The sequence below is a fragment of the Zootoca vivipara genome, chromosome 9 (assembly GCF_963506605.1).
Source record: "Zootoca vivipara chromosome 9, rZooViv1.1, whole genome shotgun sequence".
In the NCBI taxonomy this organism is placed as follows: Eukaryota; Metazoa; Chordata; class Lepidosauria; order Squamata; family Lacertidae; genus Zootoca; species Zootoca vivipara.
Window position 1 is genome coordinate 60,022,077 of NC_083284.1, and position 22,297 is coordinate 60,044,373.

Here is a 22,297-nt window from a genome sequence, read left to right on the forward strand (position 1 = left end):
TCTGGCTCTTCTGTTTCAAGTGTATCTGAAGAAGTATGCATGCACACGAAAGCTCATACCAAAATAAAAACTTAGTTGGTCTTTAAGATGCTACTGAAGGATTTTTTTTTAATTAAACTAGTTACTGCTTCCATTAACTTAATATACTTCCCTGATTGTTCCTCTTATGAACATAATTTTGTGAACAATACAGGTTATTAGAAACCTACGGTTTCCAACACTTCTTATCTAGCCAGTTTCTGACACCCAGGGAGCTGCCAGGGAATTTATCTGGGATTCTTGCATACAAAGTATATGCTCTCCCCCCTGAGTTTCAGCCCAGTTTATCCATGGAATGTTATGGTGCAAATTAGGGCAGAAGGAGACAGAGAAGGAATTACCTGTGTTCAAGCTCCCTAACCTTGTCCTGGAAAGGGTGGTGAGGTGGGAATGCTGTGAAGCTAAAAAATTGTGTCTCGGCACTATTCCGCAACGTTATCAGGAGGGAGCGACTGAGAGTGAGTTGCTTGTGTAAGGCTACCTAGCGACTTCATGGCAAAAGACTGATTAGGGCAGATTATTCTGCAGTATTGTCAGGAATTAGTCCCCAGGCACAAACCAGCTGCATGCATCATAGGCTGCCTTCATTAAGATTCATACTATTCAGAGCTTCACAACAGCCAACAAGTAACTGCTCAAAGTTCTCCAAGAAGCTACACTGGTAACTCATGGAAAAAAAATATTGCTTTCCAACAACGCTGCTGCTTTCCTTCAGTCTCTTTTGCCACTGATTGGGAACAGCCAAGCGCTACAAAGTTTGCAAAATTCTTCTGGACCCACCTGCTAATATTAAACAAGCAAAACCTTTGTCATTGGGGGGGGGGGGAGGCTGGAATTCGACTTGCAATCTGATCCAAGTAACAATATAGTTCATACATTTCAAACATCTTTTGCATTTCCTCAATTGAGTCACTGCAGCTTTTTATCAACAGATTCCCCATGAAGTGATCAAAGGGGAGGGGGGATCTTTAAGGTGCCAGGAGGTAAGAGTAGTATCAGTTACTGAATTTCCAGCAATGGAACCTTATTACTATGCATGATGTTTATTCTGCAGCATCTGTTTCTTGTTGAGCAAAGACCTCTTTTACAATGATGATATAAGCCCTGTAGCTTTTCCACTAAAGGAAACATCACAGCATAAATTCAGACATCTTTATAGAGCAGTATCAATAAGTATATCCCATCTATTCAGAACATTCTAAAGAGCTCATTACTATGGTGCTAAAATCCCCCTCCTGGTCCTCTAGGTTACTTTTTTTTTGGCAGTAGTGCATAGAGTCAGGTTATATTCTGTTAAGCATAGTACAATTTTTTAAAAATAAGATTTAGGTCTATAGATATATTTATTACCGTGAAAGTTTTCAGGCTAGGAACAGAATAGGCAGTAAAACATTTTACTAAGACAATGTTGCCAAATATGTATATTAATTCAAATATATGTAGGGCAATTAGATGGTAATTACAAGTCCGGCTGCGTCACTCCTTATAAGTGTACTTGGAACTGAAATTTTTACACACATAAAAGGCACCAGATTTCATGTGTTGATGGTTGCACTTTGTATAGTTCCAGGCAAGCTTCGCACCTGAAGTTGGCATGGCTGCCCAAACACCATTCTGAACTACATACAGTGGAACCTCGGTTTATGAACACCTCGGTTTACAAATGCCGCAGACCCATCTGGAACGGATTAATTCACTTTCCATTACTGTCAATGGGAAAGTTCACTTTAGTTTATGAATGCTTCAGGTTAAGTACGGACTTCCGGAACCAATTACACCCATGCTTCGGGTTAAGTACGCTTCAGGTTGAGTACTCCGTGGACCCGTCTGGAACGGATTAATCCACTTTCCATTACTTTCAATGGGAAAGTTCGCTTCAGTTTATGAACGCTTCAGTTTAAATACTCCGCGGACCTTCTGGAACAGATTAATCCACTTTCCATTACTTTCAATGGGAAAGTTCGCTTCAGTTTATGAACGCTTCAGTTTATGAACAGACTTCCAGAACCAATTGTGTTCATAAACCGATGTACCACTGTAATTGTTGTGACACCTGTGGTATACTCCAACTTCCCAGCAGCAAGCAAGCGCGGCTAGCCCCTATTGCCTATACGAAATGGGAGAGAAAGTGTAGAACAAATATAGCACAAGCTACAGACAATTCCATCCTGTGTTTGCTCTACACTGCCAGGATCAGCTGCCACCACTTATCTTTAACTCCCTCTCACAACAGCTCTCCTCTTCCTTGCTGCCCACTCGGTATATAAGATAGGAGAGTCAGATGGCAGTGAGAAGATGGGAGAGAAAAACTGATGCTGACATTTTTAAAAAGTTGTGAGCAGCACCAAGAATGGCAACACTAGCACCATTTTCACTCACTCAGGAAGAGTCTCCATCATGAATTATGTCAACGAAGTGTCAACGAAGAGCAGGCAACCACACAGAATTGCTGCTGCATGCTTTACCTTGTTTTCTGCGTTCATCTTTTCTTGAGGAAGCAGCCAAGATAAGTAATAAGTTCACACACATTTGCTGGATGTGAGGCATTCTTTCATCCTTGGAAGTCTAAAAAGCCCAGTATGCATGTGGGGAAAAAAATATTATAGGGCTACACTTGTGGTCCTGTGTTAAGGGTAGTAAGCAGAACTGCATTCTGCCATTATCATGAGAAATTGGGGTGGGGGTGGGGGCAGAAGTCGGTCCTATAGCTTATACCTAGAAAATGTTTGATATGAAACTTGGCAGTGTAGGAGAGGCAAGGTTGAAGATCTGGGTTAGGTCCACCACTCTGTCACTGACAGCCATCCATCTTCCGAGGTAGTAGTGAAGCTGGAACTAACCACAGGATAGGATACCATACCATAATATCTATATTGCCTAAATAACATGTCTGTTAAAGGTGTCATCTTTAACAGCTGTAATTTTGCAGCATTTTGGAGCTTGACTGAACATGAAAAGCTATTAACACGACATGTTAAACTGAAAGTTTTATTAATTGATTTGCATTTTAGCTCTAATGAAAATAATCCATATATGTTGCCATCTAAGTAAGGGGCACCTCGCCTTCTTAACATGTGGAGTATTAAAACAAGACCGCTTCTGAGCATGGGTAGAATGTATGTTCCCAACAAAGCAATAATAATAATAATCACATCCAACCATGTGTTTTAAATGATGGGAGGAATATAGTTTCCACATCAATGATTATCTAACTCGTACCAAAATAAGCTGGTAGTTAATGTATTTTCAAGATCCACATTGGGCAAAATCTATGTTTTAAATGTCATTTAAGATCATTAGAAGATCAATTAGCATTTGAAATCAAGGGGGCTTTAAAAGGATGAAAATTATGGTCAAATTACTTTCTTTGATGTAAATATTGCTACACTATTATTATTATTATTATTATTATTATTATTATTATTATTATTATTACATATTTTCTATGTCATAGTCAATAGAAACATTTGTCTTGGGGCACAACTCAAACCCTGACCACTGCAGAGTGGAGAATAAGGCAAACAGATGTGTCCCAGGAGAGTAATTCAAGTATTCAGCCATCGGCTCTCATTTGACTCCCCTCATTAATTCAAAGAAAGCTGTCCCACAATGAAACATCTACCCTGAAAATTATGTAAAACTCTTTGTTAACATTTAACCATTTTATTTTGTCACTCTGAAAGCAACAATAAAATGTTTTTGGATAAGCTCTGCCTAGCCACACTAGCATTATTTGAAAACAAAACTAGTTTCCAGCACTTTTTTTTTTAAAAAAAGTTAAATTTCTTGATATTATTTTGAGAATTTGAATTTAATATTTGTGGCTTGCTTCCATCTACTAGGCTTCTCTCACGCACTCTTCAAGATTGCTACATGGGATATATTAAGTGAAAAGGCTGTAATTGCCAGAAAAAGGTGTGTATTTCCAACAAACCTAATCACAGTAATTTTCAGGATTGAAAAGGGGGAACAGTGACACCTAGGTATTTGAAATACTTTTTTTATCCAGCACTAGAAATGTGCATGATATTTTACCCTGCAGATAATTCTGAAAAGATGCACTAAAATTTTACTTTGGTTTCACTTCTAAACTGTAGTGGCAACAGTTACAGTATTCAGCTTTACTTCCTCCTCTGTGCAAAACCAGAAGTGATAAACCCATGGCAACGTTTTGCTGTCTGAAAGTACAGTCATACCTCGGTTTACAACCGCCTCGGTTTACAAACACCTTGGTTTACAAACACCGCGGACCCATCTGGAATGGATTAATTCACTTTACATTACTTTCAATGGGAAAGTTTGCTTCAGGTTAAGTACGCTTCAGGTTAAGTACAGACTTCCAGAACCAATTACACTCATACTTCGGGTTAAGTATGCTTCAGGTTGAGTACTCCACGGACCCGTCTGAAACGGATTAATCCACTTTCCATTACTTTCAATGGGAAAGTTTGCTTCAGGTTAAGTATGCTTCAGGTTAAGTACGGACTTCCGGAACCAACTACACTCATACCTTGGGTTAAGTACGCTTCAGGTTAAGTACAGACTTCCCGGAACCAATTGTGGTTGTAAACTGAGGTACCACTGTATCCAGTACTGTACAGTCATACCTTGGGTTCCGAATGCTGCAGGTTATGTGTTTGCAGGTTGCGCTCTGCGCCGAACCCAGAAGTACCGGAATGGGTTACTTCTGGGTTTCTGCGCTCGCGCATGCGCAGAAACACAAAATAACGTCATGTGCATGCGCAGAGGCGCTGAATCGCGTCACACGCATGCGCAGACACTGTGGGTTGTGAACGCGCCTCCTGCATGGATCACGTTTGTGACCCGAGGTATGACAGTATTAACAGTGGATTAGTTATGGGGTCAACACCACCCTTGTCATGTCAAATGATTTGTTGCCCTCTGGCAGAGGGTGATGAGAGAAGCCCCATGTTCTTCTGTGGCTTGGAGCCAAGAAGTAAGACTTCGTTTGTGCTGTTATAGTGACATATTGTTACCCAAGGTTTAATTGTATTAGTAAGTAGAATAGTTTTGCCTTATCCAGGAGAACCAATATTGGGTTTTATAGCTTTGAGTTTACTGATAACTGGTAGCTATTAACTTTGAACGCTCAAGGTAAACCTAAATAAATAAATCTGGCTATTCCCTGATGCATAGTGTATGTACATGAAAAAATATGCATCACAAGAAGGTATTTACCTGCACACACTTGTTCACTAGCATACAGGTGACACTATCACTAAAATTAAAAACAACAACACCATTTGGAAACAACATGCTCCACCCCACCCCCCAAAAAGGATGCTAATTGTTGGATAACGTTGCGTGTATTTATTTGGAAACCTATATGTTATTGATATGAATTGACTTTTGACAGTCAAAATATAAACCATAAAACAAAACTGGAAACTTTGACAAAATGCTGCACTGTTGTATGAAGAGTTAGGTAGAACTAATGCTTTACTCCATAGCAACAGAGCAACAAAAACAACAGAATAGTAAAAGGCAAACTTTATTGCCTCCATTTTTGCACACATTAGTCAACAAACAAACCTCCCCATCTTTACTTGTCTATAGTCACCTTAGGTGAGGGCTGTAAGTATATGCATTAGAATGTGCATTGTGCTCATACAAACCCCTGAACTGAATCAAGCCACTTCAGAGAGATTTGGGGGGGGGTCTTCCGAGGTGCTACGCAGGTGTGCACTGAGGCACCCCAAACAAAATAAGGCTGCTTTTTGTCTAACAACTCTAGTTTCCAAGGAGACTCAAAACTATTTTCATTCGCCATAACTCCCTAATCGCAGTGCCTATCCCCTCAGGAAGGCAATTTGTATACAAATTACACACACGACAAAGGCATCCCTAGGTAAATAACGTGCAAAACTGGTCCACCCAATTTGGGCAGTTAGAATCCCTGATTTGAAGGAACACATGGTTCAATACATGGTTCGTGAGTTGAGACGCCATTTTGCATCTGGCTCTCCCTCCTTCAAGACTGTTTTGCACCTGGCTTCTAGTGAAAAAGTAGATCCTGCAAGCCTGAAGAATGACCATGAATGTCTAGAACACTGGTTTTAAACAAGTGGATCAGGAATACAACATGGACATGATGCAACCTAGGGGAGTTTCATGTTCGCTTCCCCACTCCCCGGGGAGTTGCCAAAAAAGGAAAGAGAAAGAAAGGATACAGAGGGAGGAGAGAGTAGGAAAGAACAGAATAAGAGAGCAGAGGAACTGAGGGCTCACCTAGACTTTGCTTGCCTCACAAGTTCTATCAGAACAAACATCAAGCGGGTTTTATCTGGATTGGCATGTGCCCTGATTTAAAGCTAATGAGTGCACTTTTCATGCCTAGAAAGTGTGGGTCCAGCAGAAAACCACTCACACCTATGCTTTCTAGGCATGAGGCAAGTGGAAGTGTGTCTGAGCCCTGAGACAAGTACTGTATGGTACAAAATAGTTCCCATGCTGCATGTTTTGTCTTAGGGAAGGTTCCTGGTCTGAACAAGTTGAAGACTCCTGTTCTAGAATGAATGCAAGAGCGGTCCAAACAGTTGAATACTTTTTTCACAAAACATACTGTAAGAAAGCAACTCCCCTAAGTAGTAAGATGCAAAGGATAGAGCAGAGTTCAGATATGTATCTTCAGAACTTATTACGATTAACTATTAGCTTCAGTCATACACACCCTGGTTGCATCCATGCTAGATTCCTATAATACTTTAGACCACGACAGTCAATTTGAAAACTTCCACTGGTATAGATTGCAGCAGCCAAGATGATGCTTGTGGCAGATGAGAGTTTGAACTATGTGATACTAATGTACCAGTTGCGACAGTTCTGTGTTTGCTTCTGGGCCCACTTTCAACTGCTAGTTTAGTTCTTAATGGCCTTATATAGTTGGGGTCCAGAAGGATTGCCTCCAGCACAGACCTGGAGATGAACTCAGAGGTTCTGTCCCCAGTGCCATCAGGTTGGCAGGTACCATGGACAAGGACTTTTCAGTAGTGGCCTCATAGTTCCCTGGAGAGGGAGTTCTCATGGCACTCTCGCGAATGACTTTTAATTGGATTGTAAACACTCTTTTATTTGATTTGGCATTTGACTTCTGGCTTTATGCTGGCTTTCATGTTTTAATTGATGCTGTTTTATTTAATTTCTTATTTTGATAATTTATATACAGCTTGACTGCAGTTGTCTCTAAGCTATGCACAAGTAACTTGTTTTACAACTTGTTTGCAGGTTACTTGAACTTGTTTTTATATATATATATATGGTTGTTTGATTATATTTTTGCTGGCCACCTTCAGAGGGTTTGTCCCTCAATATCAGGTTATAAAAAACAAACAAACTTTGTGATTACAGAACAGTTTTGATGCTACCATTTGGCAAAGGTAGACTTATGAAAAGTCTGTCCTGACACTTTCCCTTTTAATTTTTTTTTTAAAAAAACTTTAAGTTACATCTAATAATCAATATGATAACAATGCCTTTCGCTTCTTCAGGATATTCAGTGGTATTATAAAGTCAACAGATTCAGAAAGAAAATATTTCATCACTTCCAGTGATGCATTTATGTTTGTAGTCTGCCCTCCAACAGTTTCGAGACAGGTGTCACGTGTTTTATAGGTATATATTAAGAAAAGAATATGATGAGCTCATGTCCCAAAAGGGCTGATGATAAAATACTTTTGCTTGGCTGTGACAATTTCCACAACCACCAATGCAGAGGGAGCACAGACTTGTAATTCCAGATGGAAAACTAAGCAACATTATAGGGACAGATTTTTTTTAAAAAAGTTATATTTTGAATACATTTATTGCAAGAATAAACCTAAGCTTAGCACAGTAGCACAGAATAGATAGCCCCAGAATCTTTCACGTGTTAAATGTGAAATCCATTAAGATCCACTGGGTTTTTCAAACGAAGGAGGACATTAGCAGCCATGTGCAAACAATATTTTATGGAGAAGCAAACTGAATTTGAGCACCCCTTTTACCATTAAAAAAAAGGAACCCTGACCTTGTAAACACATTAGCCGAAGAGCTGTCTCAACGACTGTGAGAACGGGATGCCGAATTAGGTGGGGCATTGGCAGCAAGCTGACACATTAATACAAAGCATGTAGCTCAGATAATGGTTTCACTGCACATAAGGCAGGCCTGCAACTGAAACTAAGCAAGTCTGATTCAGTAAGCGGCCTCCATGTTAGAAATGCCCCCCCTGCCCCGGCAGACTCCAGCATAGCACCTAAAAGGTTGCTAGTCATAGACAGAGGCTCTTCCCATGAAACGCAGAGTGGTATCCAAAGGCACTATAGTTTTTGGGAGAATTTTATTTATTAAAGCCATTTCTATCCCAAACCTCTGCCTCGATATGAGACACTCAAGGTGGTTCACAAGTCTGAGACAAGCCCAAAGTACAAAAATAATCAAAGAAACAAAAAGCAAACACATGCAAATATTACAGCAAAAGGACCTTGGGTACACAACGTAATATTAGGGTCAGCAAAGCCACATATCCAAAGCCCTGTTGGATTTTTTTATTTATTTTTAAAGTCTCCAGCGCAGAACAGAATGCCATAAGCAGAAACATAAGACCAATCTGTTGGGGAAGGGTAACCCAGAGCTAGGGCACCACAACAAAGGTGGCTATGTCCAATGTCCCCACCAAGAGAGCCTCTGATATCAATGAGCTTACCTAGCATGTATTTATTTAAAAAGACTTACAGAGCACCCCCGCCCCCAACTCAAAGTGCTATACAAAATAAAACTGAACCATTTTAGTAAATAGAACAGTAGCCACGAATTTGAAAATGAATAGAAATTACCAACAAAACACAGATAAAATCAGTAGAACGCTCTTATAACAGAGTGCACTTCAGTAATCCGGTCTTGGAGTTACCAATGTCTGAATTACTGTGATTAACCTTTCCTGGTTCAGGAATGATTACAGCTCTGGTACCAACTGAAGCTAGTAAACCAGCCTCACTGAAATCTCCTGGGCCTCCAATTACAAAGCTGGATCGAGGAGCAAACCCAGGCTGCCTGCCTACTCCTTCAGAGTGAGTACAATTCCCTCCAGGGCAGGCTGTTGGCCAAGTTCTCAGATGCAAGAACCAATCACCCACAGAGTCTCTGCCTTGCCAGGATTTACAAGTAGCTTAATATGGCAGGTAGAAGTCCTTGTAAATATTTCTAGTTACCAGTTGGGAGCCGTGTTGGTCTGCCATAGTCAAAATAAAAATTTTAAAATCCTTCCAGTAGCATCTTAGAGACCAACTAAGTATGTTATTGGTATGAACTTTCATGTGCATGCACACTTCTTCAGATACTAAAGTGTATCTCCACCCCCATCATTCTGAGGTCCAGTACCGAGGGCCTTCTGACGGTTCCCTCGTTGTGAGAAGCCAAGTTGCAGGGAACCAGGCAGAGGGCCTTCTCGGTGGTGGTGCCTGCCATGTGGAACGCCCTCCCATCAGATGTCAAAGAGAAAAACAGCTACCAGATATTTAGACATAGCTGCCAAGTTCTCCCTTTTTTAAGGGAAATTCCCTTATGCTGAATAGGCTTCCTCATGAGAAAAGGGAAAACTTGGCAGCTATGTTTTTAGAAGACATATGAAGCCTCCTATTTAGGGAGGCTTTTAATGTTTAATTGTTTTATTTCATTTTTCTGTTGTAAGCCGCCCAGAGTGGCTGAGGAAACCCAGCCAGATGGGCGGGGTATAAATAATAAATTATTATTATTATATCTGAAGAATACTACTGCAAAGTGTATCTGAAGAAGTGTGCATGCACATGAAAGCTCGTACTAATAACAAACTTAGTTGGTCTCTAAGGTGCTACTGGAAAGAATTTTTTTATCTTGTAAAAATTGTTCCTGATACAGGAGGTAGTAAGAGAGTAATTAAGTCTAGATAGTATGTTAGAGCAGAAGTCAAAGTTGAGAAAAAAAATTAGTAGTTGCACACTCAGTGTTCAACAGGACTCTGAAACACAAACATTATTCCGATAGTTATTTTTACACCTATAAAAAAGCTGGAATAATAGATTTGGAGACTTATTTGTAAGCATGCAGATTTTGAGAACAAGTGGCAAAAAACAAATGGCACCATCATGCCACCATCTTCCATTGGCCTACCCCTCTGGAGCTGTTTTCATGAGACACAAACCAAACTGAAAATAATTGGAGGTACCAGGGAGAGTCTGCTCATTTAATGTTTGCAGCCCATATTTGCAGAGAAACCTTTGGACATCAAGGAGATGGAACCAGATAGGTGGAGGGCAGAAAGCAGCCCAGGATTTGACCGGGGACATCAAAGTGGAAGAAATGGGGTTAAAGGTCAAAATGAACCACAAGGAGGGGCACAGACTAGAGGTGTAAAAGTGGGGTGGGATAGGGAGGACACTGACAGGAAAAGAAGGGTGAGGGGGTGCAGAATGGAATGAGCTGTGAGCTGCATGACGAAGTGGTACGCTTAGTGCTGGACTGGCAGAAATTGAGGCTTCTCTTCCAGTACAAGTAGCAGCTGGGGGTATTTTGTGGGACCCGTGAAAGGGTTAAACTCTCCCTGTCCACTCCCTGTGGTTCCAATGCTACCTCAAGTTCCCTGTGACTGCTGTTTACATACTAGTATTCTAAAGTGTGTGTTAACTATATTCATAAAATTAGGTTTGTGTCTAGTTTGGCCCTCAACGTCGATCCACGTGACCACCAAGCTCAAGGAGGTCTCTTTAAATCACTGCAACCAGCAGCTGCCGCCATATGAAATGTGGGAAGCCTTTTCAATATCACTGCAAAAAAGGGTCAGATGTGTAATGGCCTGCAACATGTTTTCTCCAGCACATGGTCACAGGTAGGAAGCTGGCACATGCAGCAATTTCAAAAAAAATAATGGGTGCTTGAGTTGTCCTCAGCTGCTGCTTAATATGCCAATCAGTGAAAATCTATAAATGACTTCCCATTATATTTTGTTTGATTTGTTTAAAAGTGCTAAATTGCAGTCATTTCCAAGTCACTAGAGTGCTCCAATTTCCTCTATCCATATCTCTCTCCTTTGCAAAAGCATAAACACACAGGCTCCTCCACAAAAGCAAGTGAATAGGAAAAATTACACTCACTCTCTCTCTCTCATATACAGGACTTAACTCAAACCCTTTCAAACATTTTTAAAAAGACCTAAAGCTTACTGAGCCTTGGGAAGGAAAAGTCTGCCAAACAGACATTCCCATCTGGAATCCAGTTATGCTTTTCTTTAGTTCAAATCACTTCCTATTTATCGTTCAACACGACATGTACTTTGTGAGATTTAAGGATGCTGTCTAGCAGTATGCAGCTACAGTTTATTTTTTTCATTTGTAAATGTCTTGAAGTTTCAACAGTACACTTATGCACACTGAACCTAAGAGAGAGTTTTATTTAAAGAATTTTTCCTACTGAGAAGCTTCTTGCTTCTTCTTTTTGAGGTTTATCTTTACAGTAGCCTTTGGAAAACTGAGACTCTTCTTGCTGTTCTGTCCTCCACTGAAATGTGTCCAGATGGAGTCTGTTTACTTTGTAGTTAATGAGAATGGAAGGAAATGTAGTGATGAAATATTAAAAACCCTTCCTTACTTCTAGCATTGCCAGCTTTAATCTTGTGCAAAGCTTCCTTCAACAAACCTGTGAAATCTTCAAAGTCTCAAACAGCATCTCTCTCTAAACCTTTCTTTTAAAGGTTTTTTTGGGCTTCAAATAGTTTCGCTAGGCAGGGACGGGGAGCTCCAAACTTTGTGCATGGAAAAATATTAAAACCTTAAATATAAGAACCCGTCCACCAATTTCCAAAGACTGACAATTGCAACAACCATAATATTCATAAGCTGTTAGTGACTTGGTGCCACCACAGTAAGTTTAAACTTGATCCTCTTGATTTAAGTTACTGGTTCAAAGTAAAATGATCAAGAACAACTTGCATCAGGTCAAGACAACTTATTGGAGTACTAAAAATACGGGTTGAGTTCCACTTCACACGTGCATATTCACACACTCAAGTACAAAGTGATGATATACATCACCACATATGGACCTTTTTCAGATCATCCAGTTTCAAGTTAAGGAATACTTTCCTAGGAAAACAGTTCACATATTTGGCTTTGAGTTATCAAGAATAGTGAGCTGGTGGGCGATGAACATGGATATGCCTTGGGATGAGACAATGCCAGGAGTCCTTAAACTCATCTGGGAAGAGCTTTCCCATCCTGAAAAAGTCAAATTTGCCCTCCTACTGGTATTTCACTGCACAGGTGCCCAATGTATAAATGGTATGCAAATCTCGATGAATTTGTTCAAAAAGTGTTAATAATAATAATTTTATTATTTATACCCCGTCTGGCTAGGTTTCCAGGACTATGTTCTGTTTCAAGTCAAAATAGAATACACATTAGAGACTGAGGGCTTAGGGGCTCTCTTTTTTCCTGCCACACACATTTAAATGCTATAGGGATAAAGATTTGTAGTATACTTGGTGCAGTAGTAGCTAATGGATAAGTTGTAACTTATTTAGCTACTTTCCACATGGAAATTTCTCTTCCTCTGCAGTATAGATGAGCCTAAGTGGGCTTTACAAGGAAAAGATCCTTTGCAATGAGACATTTCTACGCATAAGTGCCCGCAGCACTGGGCAAATTAATGCAGAATTCTAAAAGGGACCAACTAAATCTTTGAAGCGATGAAATGAAAGAAAATATTTTCAATTACCTAGCAACCCCTAACCAGCACTAAAGCCAGCACTGTCAGGGATTGAGCCTGACCTCATACACAGGGTTTTGGGGGTTCCCAGCAGCATCTGGTTGGAAACTCTTCGAAAGAGAATGCAGGAGTGCATGGAAAGCTTCCAGGTTTTCCCTGTTCTTTCATCCTTGCCCCTTGTCCTTTAGGAGGGAGACTAAAATGCACTCTGCACATGTTTAGAGACCGATTTAGCTCCGTATCTCACTATGGAGCCTTCAAAAAAAAAGTTTATAAATCACTTTTGTGAGCCCTGGAGTGGCTGAGGAAACCCAGCCAGATGGGCAGGGTAGAAACAGAATCATATAATTGTAGAGTTGGAAGGGGCTTTGAGCATCATCTAGTCCGACCCCCTGCAATGCCGGACTATGCGGCTGCCCCATAAGGGGATCAAAACTGCAACCTTGGCTTTATCAGCACCATGCTCTAACACCAACTGAGCTCTCCAGGCAAGTCTTAATAATAATAAGCATTAAGCCTCCACCTTCAGCTTCTCACCGCAGGGGAAGGAAGAGGGGAGAGACTTACTGTAAAAGATGTACTCGGTGTAGCTGCTCCAGATCTTGTCCTCTCGGTACTGGTTGATGAAGGCGGCGGTGCCGGTGGAGTTACAAGCCACCATGTGGAAGCCGGCTTCGGAGAGGCGGTCGAAGGCCTGCTCCAGGTAGGTGAACTTCAGGTAGAAGCGCGACGTGTACTTCTCGGGCGGGCGGTCCGGGTCGCGGCTCTCGTTGAGCGTCTCGCCGAAGATCTCCTTGGCCAGGGCGATGCGGCCGCACACCATGATGCGCGCCACGCGGCGGAACTTGGCGTCGGCCTGGTTCTCGCGCACCGTGGTGTACGAGCCGCGGTAGCCCACGGTGATGAAGCCGGCGCGCTTCTCTCCGGCGCTTCCGGCGCTGCGCTGGTGGGGCGCCACCAGGAGCTCCCCGCTGCCGGGCGAGTTGGCGTCCTCCAGGTCGCTCTGGCAGCCCTCGTCGTTGAGCGAGCTCTGCTTGGCCACCTTGGGCGACAGCAGCTTGACCAGCTCGGCCAGCTGGAAGAACTCTGCTTCGCGGAGCAGGCGCTCCTTCTCTGGGAAGTGCTCGGGCAGCGCCAGCTGCTTGTCGCGCAGGTAATCCAGCACGTACCTGAAGAGGAAGCCGTCGCGGTCGATGAAGAAGCGCGCGCGGCTGTCCCGGGGCAGCTCCCGCGGGGCGCTCCGCCGGGGCGAGAACATGCGCGCCAAGGTGCTGTCCGGCACGCTCAGCAGCGTCGCGTGCTTGGTCACGTACACCTGCCCGCCCACGTTCAGCTCCACCACCTCAGGGAAGGCACAGACCCCCGGCGCCGACGGAGAGGAGCACGACGACACCATGTCGCTGATGGGCAGGATAGTGGCGCCGCCGCCGCTCACCCCTCCGCCGCCGGCGTCCTTGAGGGCCATGGCTGAGGCCGCCGCTTTGCCTCCGCGAGCCGCGCGCAGAGCGGGAAGGGACAGCGGCGCCCGCCGCCGCCGCTCAACGAGTGCCTCCGGACGAAGCACGCGCAGCAGCCGCGGAAGGCGGGCGGGCTCGCCCAACCCACTCGCCTTCCTCCGTGGCCACGTGCGCGCTCGTCGCCCCCTTCCCGCGCCCGAGCTGCTTTCTCAATTGGCCAAGAAGCAACTCTGTGGCACAACCCCGATTGCGCGCGCGCGCCTCCCCCTGCTCTCTCTAGGCGCCTCGTCCGATTCCCTCTGACGAAAGGGGCTTCTCGAGCGCTCCTCCGCTTATCCCGCCTTTTTGCTCCTCACAGGGCGTTTTTCCCCCCCGCCGCCTGCCGCGGGACGCCTTTCTTGGAGAAGCGGTTTCTTCCTTTCTGGGAGAAGCGGGTTCATTCGTTTTCTCCCCACAAGACACGTCCCGTTTCATTCAGCACTGGAGGAGTGGTGGTGGTGGAGAATGAAGACCGCTTTGAGGGTTCAAATCTTCTCTGGAGGGAGCGCCTTACTCCTGGACATCCCGCGCCCAGGTGTCCCCTCTTGTCGGCGTCTCGGCTCCCTTTGAGGAGGAGCAGGAGGAGGAAGACTCCTCCCGCTCCTCTGCCGTGAGCTAAATGCACCACTCCGCGGGTTCTGGCGCAGCGGCGTGCCACCAGCGGCGCCTTCCGGACCGAGCAGCAGCCCGAGGTTGGGTGGGAGGGGGGGAGCGCAGCGAAGGAATCAGCTTCTGGTGAGGCAACAGCGTCGCTCTCTCTCTCTCTGAGCCTCAGCAACTCCCAACCCGCCGCGACGGCAACTCGAGAAAGGCGCGCTGACGTCAAGCCCAGCCTGCCAAAAAAAAAAAAAAAACCGAAAGAAGCGGCTGGGACGTTGTGAACAGAACAGCTGTTGTGTTTCTTGGGAAGCGCGGGGTGGCGGGCAGACTGGGCAGGCGCACTTCGGTGCTGGGATGAGGGAGCGGGGTGCTGCTGCTGGGAAGGGGGTCTTGTTGTTTTGGGTCCTCCATCCACCTCTCGGTTTATGAGTGAGGGAATATTGGAGAGGTGAAGTAGAAACACATTGAGGAGCTGCTCCTCTAGATCAGGAGCCGGGCCCAGGAGGGTTCACCTGCCACCCGAATCTAAGCAGTTTTACACGGAAATATAAGGTCCGCTAAGTCCCATGAGAGTAAGAATGCAAGGTTTAGGACGGCAACCTCTTAAAGCGCATGCGCGCTCGCCGGGGTTTTTGTTTTTACTTTGCCCATGCCTGGGACATAGCTGCCAAGTTATCCCTTTTTTTAAGGGATTTTCCCTTATGCTGAATAGGCTTCCTCGCGAGAAAAGGGAAAACTTGGCAGCTATGGCCTGGGACCAGCGTTTAGCTGGGGGAAGTGTTTCAGGGCGGGAAAGTGGCTGGCGAGGGAAGGGTTAAACGCACCTCTTCAGATGCAACTACTGTAGTATATTTGGAGGAAGAACAGCTATTAAAGGTTCCCTACGCAGAGCTCGGGCTCAAGTGGTATTTAACCCTTCAATGGAGCTGTTGGGTGCAATTCTGTGCAGGTACTTGCCCCCATCCCCAGTAGTCATGCAGTGTTGGCATTTGCTAGTTTTGGGGAGGGGGAAATCCCATTCAGTTATTAGCAGGAAATTTGAACTGAAATTGAAATATTAATTCCTTCAGCCACAATGGAATTTTGCCAGTGTCTAGGAGATGACAATGACGATGACATCATGGAAGAACATTGGAGGAGCACTGTGCAAAGTACAAATGCATCTTTGAGAAAGTGATACATATTAGTCCTATAAATATTAGATTCTCAGCAAATGTATAGCCCTTCAAGTGCAGGGCTCATACTTGCAGACAGGGGAACAGTTTCTGTCCATGGAATAAAAAGTTGCCTTCCGTTTGGTTATGTTAATGAACGAATCAGTATATAAATCTGAATGGCCAGAACTAGCTGATGCATGAGAACCAAGTGGCTGAAGATGGATGCATTGCCTTCTGGAAGTTCAATGATAGAGTTGGGCACAGTTGCAACACAAAACCAATAAGGATGCAGAGGTAGCTAAGTTTTATTACTGTGGCAATTAAAGTATAGGCTAAATCTCATATAATAATATTACACCGATTTTTGCATATTTTACCCACACTGAAAAATAGAGGCAGGGAGTTGCTAGAGGAATGATGTCAGACTTTCATTTGATTATGTTGCAATTATATACATTGGAAGTTTCCCTGGTATTTTTCAATGTTCAAGGGAAAGTACTGTTTTAAAATGTTTTACAGTTTTCCTGATCCAAAGGTATGATTGACATGATATCCAAACTTGAAGTGAAAACTTTTATACTGACTTCACTGCAACTTTAATTCTGATAGCTCATTCATCAAGGCAGATATCACACTGTGGTATCTTCTGCATTTTCCTCACCCTTCTTTTAAATATAGGTGTGGAGGTCAAGCTGAAGGTGGAACTGCAAACCAAAAAACTGTTGTAGAAGTGTACATCAAATTTAATTGCAATATATCAATACTCAAGGGAGATATTGCATTACTGGGTGCTTTTATATATATCATGGGCCCTTTGTGGTGGTGTAGAACCATTGCTTTTAGAACTTTAAGTTCCAGTTTATCTTGAGTTTGCACATAGTAGAACTTGTATCTTCGATGGCTTCCAAGTATCAACATAGCCCCATTCGAAACCTTTTCTTTCCTCAAAAAAATATCATTCAAGTTGTATATTTCTCCACAGGGGGCCATACTTGCAGAATCTATTATCATATCTTCCACAAAGCTGCATTATATAGCTCTCCCAGCCATCTATCTGCCTTGGCTCTGGGTGCACTGCATTTACAGCTGCATTCTAAAACAGAAATAATTTACTCTTTTCAGTACTGTCCACACTCCATGCAACAATGGAGCACAAATTATTCCCATTCACTTATGGGCAAGATAAGGTATTATACGGCTGCTGTTATTGCAAGAGTCAGCTATATCGGTGTAAAGTTTTATAGGTAAAAACCAGCACTTTGAATTGGCCCGGGGAACTAATTGGCAACCAAAGCAGTTAGGCCAGGATTGCTGTAATATGCACAGACCATCTTGTGCTGCTGAGCAACCTGGCCACCAACCTGGTCACCTAGCAGAAGTTTACAAACTATCTTCAGAGGCAGCCCTACATACAATGCATTGCAGTAATCTAACCTAGAGGTTTGCCAGAACATAGACAACAGAAGTTAGGCTATCCATTTCCAGATAGGGGCACAATGTGGCCACCAATCAGAGCTGGTGGAAGCCTCAAGTGAGAGCAAAGGATCTAGATGAACCCCCAAGCTATGCACCCGCTCCTTCAGAGGGAGTGCAACCTCATCAGAAGCAGGCAACCTTCCATCCATCCAGTTTAGGGAACCAGCCACTAACAGTGCCTTCATTCTTATCTGGATTGAACTTCAGTTTGTTGGCTCTCATCCAGTCCAAGGGGGCTGTGTGTCGTCAGCATATTGCTGACAGTGCACCGCAAAACTCCTGAGGAACTCCACATTGAAGGCTCCGTGGGGTTGAAAAGCACTCCCCCCCCCCAGCATCACCCTCTGGAAACGATAATCCAAGTAGAATCAAAGCAGTGCCACCCACCCCCAATTCAGATAGCTGCCCCAGGAGGAGACCACGGGTGATGGTATTGAAAGCATCTAAGAGGTCTAGGAGAATTAACAGGGACACATTTCTCCTCTCTCCTGGCAGAGGTCATCGTACAGGGCGACCAAAGCAGTTTCTGTACCAAAACTGGGCCTCTACACCAATTGAAATGGATTTACAAAAGCCGTTTCCTCCCAGAGCGCCTGGATCTAGCCCCTGATCACCCAGTCAAGACCCTTGCCCAAGAAGGTGAAATTGGCAACTGTCCACCAGACTGCTTCATAGTGAAATGCTACTGTTAGGAAGACTCCATTATCAAGAATAAAACTGGTTAGAACTGTCCTTTAGAAGATTATGTGTATTTATATGTATTATGTGTATTATGTATTTATATGTATTTACATATATTTATATGTATTTATATGTATTTATATGTATACTCACTTTCTCTCTCTTGTACACACACACAGAGAGAGAAATGTTTTGTAAAAAAAAGGGTATTATAATAAACACAATAGGTTTTGCCGAAGTACAGTTATGTATGAAAAGGAATCATAAGCAAGGACTACTCCCCCCCCCCCAACATCATAATACTACAGTGAAGCAATGTAATCAGAATGTAAACTTCGTCTTGCAAGGTGCTGCATTTAAAAGCAGCAGTCTCCCAAATGCATCATAAGGATAAATTAATGTTAGTGCTGCAATACATGAATAAGGTTAAAGGTGACAAGCTCTACAGAGCAGCTTAATAAGCTAACATATGTAAATGCAGAATTCAGTGGCGTCTTTCTCATAATAATGCACATCTACTGTAACTTTACCATCAAGTCCATGGCTGAGGAAACTGGCATCAGAAACATGACAGGAAAATGCAATACAGAGAAATTTGCAAGAGGAGATTTACCCCACAGTCTTGTGAACATGACACTCAGAATGAGTCAAACTATTGGTCAATTTAGCTCAATAATAACTTGCAATTGCACCTCAGGATCTTTTGTCTTTTCCTGAGATTCTTAACTCAGTGGTGGGGAACCTGTCACTATTCAGATGTTGTGGACTCCAGCTTCCATAGGTCACAACCAGCATTGCCAATGGTCAGCGATGATGGGAGTTGCAGTCTTGTGATATCTAGAAGGTCATGGATTCCTCACTCCCCGATTCAACTGGAGATGCCAGTGATAGAACCTAGTGCCTTCTGTCTGCATGTATGTGTCCTCCCTTGGGATCAATGGTCCTCCTGGCATAGGGAGGAGGTGAAAGAAGCTTGTTAGGTCGCACATTCCAGCTTTAGTCCCTAACATCTTAAGTTGGGAGGAGTTGGTGGCATCTGCCGTGTCTCAAGAGACTATGGAGTGCGGCTCTGGAGGTGGAGTCAAACCGCTACACATTAAAGTGTCACACCGAATATAACTGATCCGTAGAAAGGACTTTATGATCTGAAAATAGAGGCGATGTATGTACTTTTGTAACTCAAGAAAAATCTTATGTTAGTAAAATTAATTCGCACCAAAGTGAGACCTCTGCCGGAATGCAGGCCTGGTCAGCATGTATGGACATCATGGGCTGGGGACTGACACTTAAAGCACATGTCTTCCCCAGGCCGGATTTAGGTTTGATGAGGCCCTAAGGTAATGGGGTCCTTTATATGTCCAGCTGTCCTTTGTCAACAACAAATTGTCAGTTTTTTGTGTTGAATATATGATATGATAGGAAGATCAAACTTATCCATTCTGAAGGAAATCAGCCCTGAGTGCTCACTGGAAGGACAGATCCTGAAGCTGAGGCTCCAGTACTTTGGCCACCTCATGAGAAGAGAAGACTCCCTGGAAAAGACCCTGATGTTGGGAAAGATGGAGGGCACAAGGGGACGACAGAGGACAAGATGACTGGACAGTGTTCTTGAAGCTACAAACATGAGTTTGACCAAACTGCGGGAGGCAGTGGAAGACAAGAGTGCCTGGCGTGTTATGGTCCATGGGGTCACGAAGAGTCGGACACGACCGACTAAACAACAACAATTTATGAACCTAATAGGCTAGCAGGCGGGGCCCATGACTTACATAATAAGAGCCTACACAACACACAACACTATTGCTGTATGTAGGTTTTATTTTATTTGTTTTTTATCTTACATTTTGGAAATGTATATCCAGTTTTTTCCCCTTTATTTTTTTTGGGGGGGGAAGCCCCCAAGAGAGTAGGGCCCTAAGCGATAGCTTGTTTAGCCTATACGTAATTCTGGCACTGGTCTTCCCCCAAGGAATCATGAGTACTGATTTCAAAGGATTTTTTTTTAAAAAAAAAAGTAGTGGGAAACCATTCATAGGTGAGGATAAAATATGCTAGAAACACTTCAAATCACCCAACAATGCTCTCTATGCTCTGTGTTCTGAATGACGACTTTGATTCTTGCCAACCCTTCAAAGTTTGGCATGTTTAGTGGGGGGAAATGTATTTTTAGAACCCACATCAATCAATGAGCGGCTCAGCGTTTTTCCTGCACTATGAGATCACGTCATTTTTAGAAAGCTAACTTGCTCTATGATAAATAAGGCTGTTTACCTATGTATTGGCATAGTAGGACTCCCCCACCCACCCACCCAAGGATCCTCAAATCTTTATGGAGTGGCATCTCTATAAATAGATACATAAAAATAATGGAAATGTAAAAGAGCTTGTGAAGGAGACATTAAAAGGAAATGCAATCTTAAAAGTGAAAACGTGCCGTATAATTGATTCATATGGGGTTTATAAACATTAATATCCAAGATTCTAAGCTCTATAACAGAACACTGTTAAAATGCTACATAAAAAATGAAAAGAAGTTGCTGCTGATTTGTTATAAAAAGAAAAGTAGTATGGTTATAACTTTAAACCTGCTAGAAGATTACATAAATTCGGCTATTAAATGATAAAGGGTCTGTGCAAGATCAGATTATAGCCAAAAATACAGAAAGAGATTATAGATGAGTTTAGTCATTAGATACTGGGAGTGGCTGTATATACTGTAGAACAAGAAATCCCATTTGTTTGGATTGAGTAGACTAGACTAGTCATAATATCAACCACATCATTTCACTTACTGGAATTATTATTATTATCAATGTTTAGAGTAGGCAAGGCGAAAGAAATAACACATACACATTACCTCAGCAATGATGCTTTGGAGGCGGAAAATAATGTTATGAGTGAGGTGGATGTGAAATAATGTTCTGAATGAAGTCAGAATAGCACAAGACAAAGTCGTGTTGGCAAAAGCTATAAGTAACAATCCTAATGAAATGAGACAAGTGCAAAAGGTCATTTGACAATATGTCTCAAGGAAAAGTGGGATAAATTTAGTAAACTAAAAAAAGCAGGGTGGGGGGCGAAGGGTTGGACAAATTAGATGAATAATTAAAATGCTGATGGTATAGTGAGGAAAAAATATTTAGGGAATCGTAGCTCAGTGAAAGGATCAGATCAACTGTTTGATGGATAAAGCAAGCAGGCAATGTGCCATCTTGGCCATACATGCTCCTAAGGGCAAGAACGTCTCTTGTTGGGTTGGACACAGTTGGGTAACCTTTCTGTGGCTCCTGTTGCCAGTGGCACCCAAGGTTCTTCGATGCCTCCTATGTGGTCCTTTCCCTGGATTACCACTTCCCTCAGTGAGGAGAAGAGCCATCCTCCTTTCCTGAACCATGGGTGATATTTAACTAAGTTTTACTCAGAACAGACCCATTGAAATACAAGGCTAGGCACTGAACAATTCTAAGTTAGGTCCATTAATTTCAATAGATCTATTCTGAATAAGACTTAGTGAAATCCCACCCTGTTGGGCAGCTTCCAACAGGATATTAAAAACACAATAAAATATCAAACATTAAAAACTTCCCTAAACAGGGCTGCCTTCAGATGTCTGCAAAAAGTCAGATAGTTGTCAATTTCCTTGACATCTGACGGGAGGGCGTTCTACAGGGCGGATGCCACTGCCGAGAAGGCCCGCCGCCCGATTCCCTATAACCTCACTTCTCACAGTGAGGGAACCGCCAGAAGGCCCTTGGTGCTGGACCTCAGTGCAGGGCCGGCTCTAGGTATAGTTCCGGTGGCGCGGGGTGCCAGGGCGCCAGGCCGGCAGGCGGGGCACCACGTGGCAAAGCTGCACGGAAGCCATGCTGCGCTCTGTGAGGGGGGGGAGCGCCGGAGCGATCGCCGCACCTCAGCGCCAGGGCGCCCGACCTGCTCGAGACTGCCCTGCCTCAGTGTCTGGGCAGAATGATGGGGGTGGAGACGCTCCTTTAGGTGTACTTGGCCAAGGCTGTTTAGGGCTTTAAAAGTCAGCCCCAACACTTTGAATTGGGGCTGAAACATATTGGGAGCCAATGTAGATCTTTCAGGACCAGTGTTATGTGGTCTCAGTGG

The 22,297-nt window shown here is 43.5% G+C and overlaps 1 protein-coding gene across 1 annotated transcript in view; it reads right to left on the minus strand.

Moving 5' to 3' along the window:
• Positions 1–14,239, minus strand: part of KCTD8 (potassium channel tetramerization domain containing 8) — a 47,629-nt gene extending 33,390 nt beyond the window's left edge. The window contains exon 1 of the mRNA XM_035112412.2: positions 13,342–14,239. Coding sequence (XP_034968303.1) covers positions 13,342–14,239 — 898 coding nt within the window. The remainder of the gene's footprint in view (positions 1–13,341) is intronic.
• Positions 14,240–22,297: the final 8,058 nt, after the last annotated feature.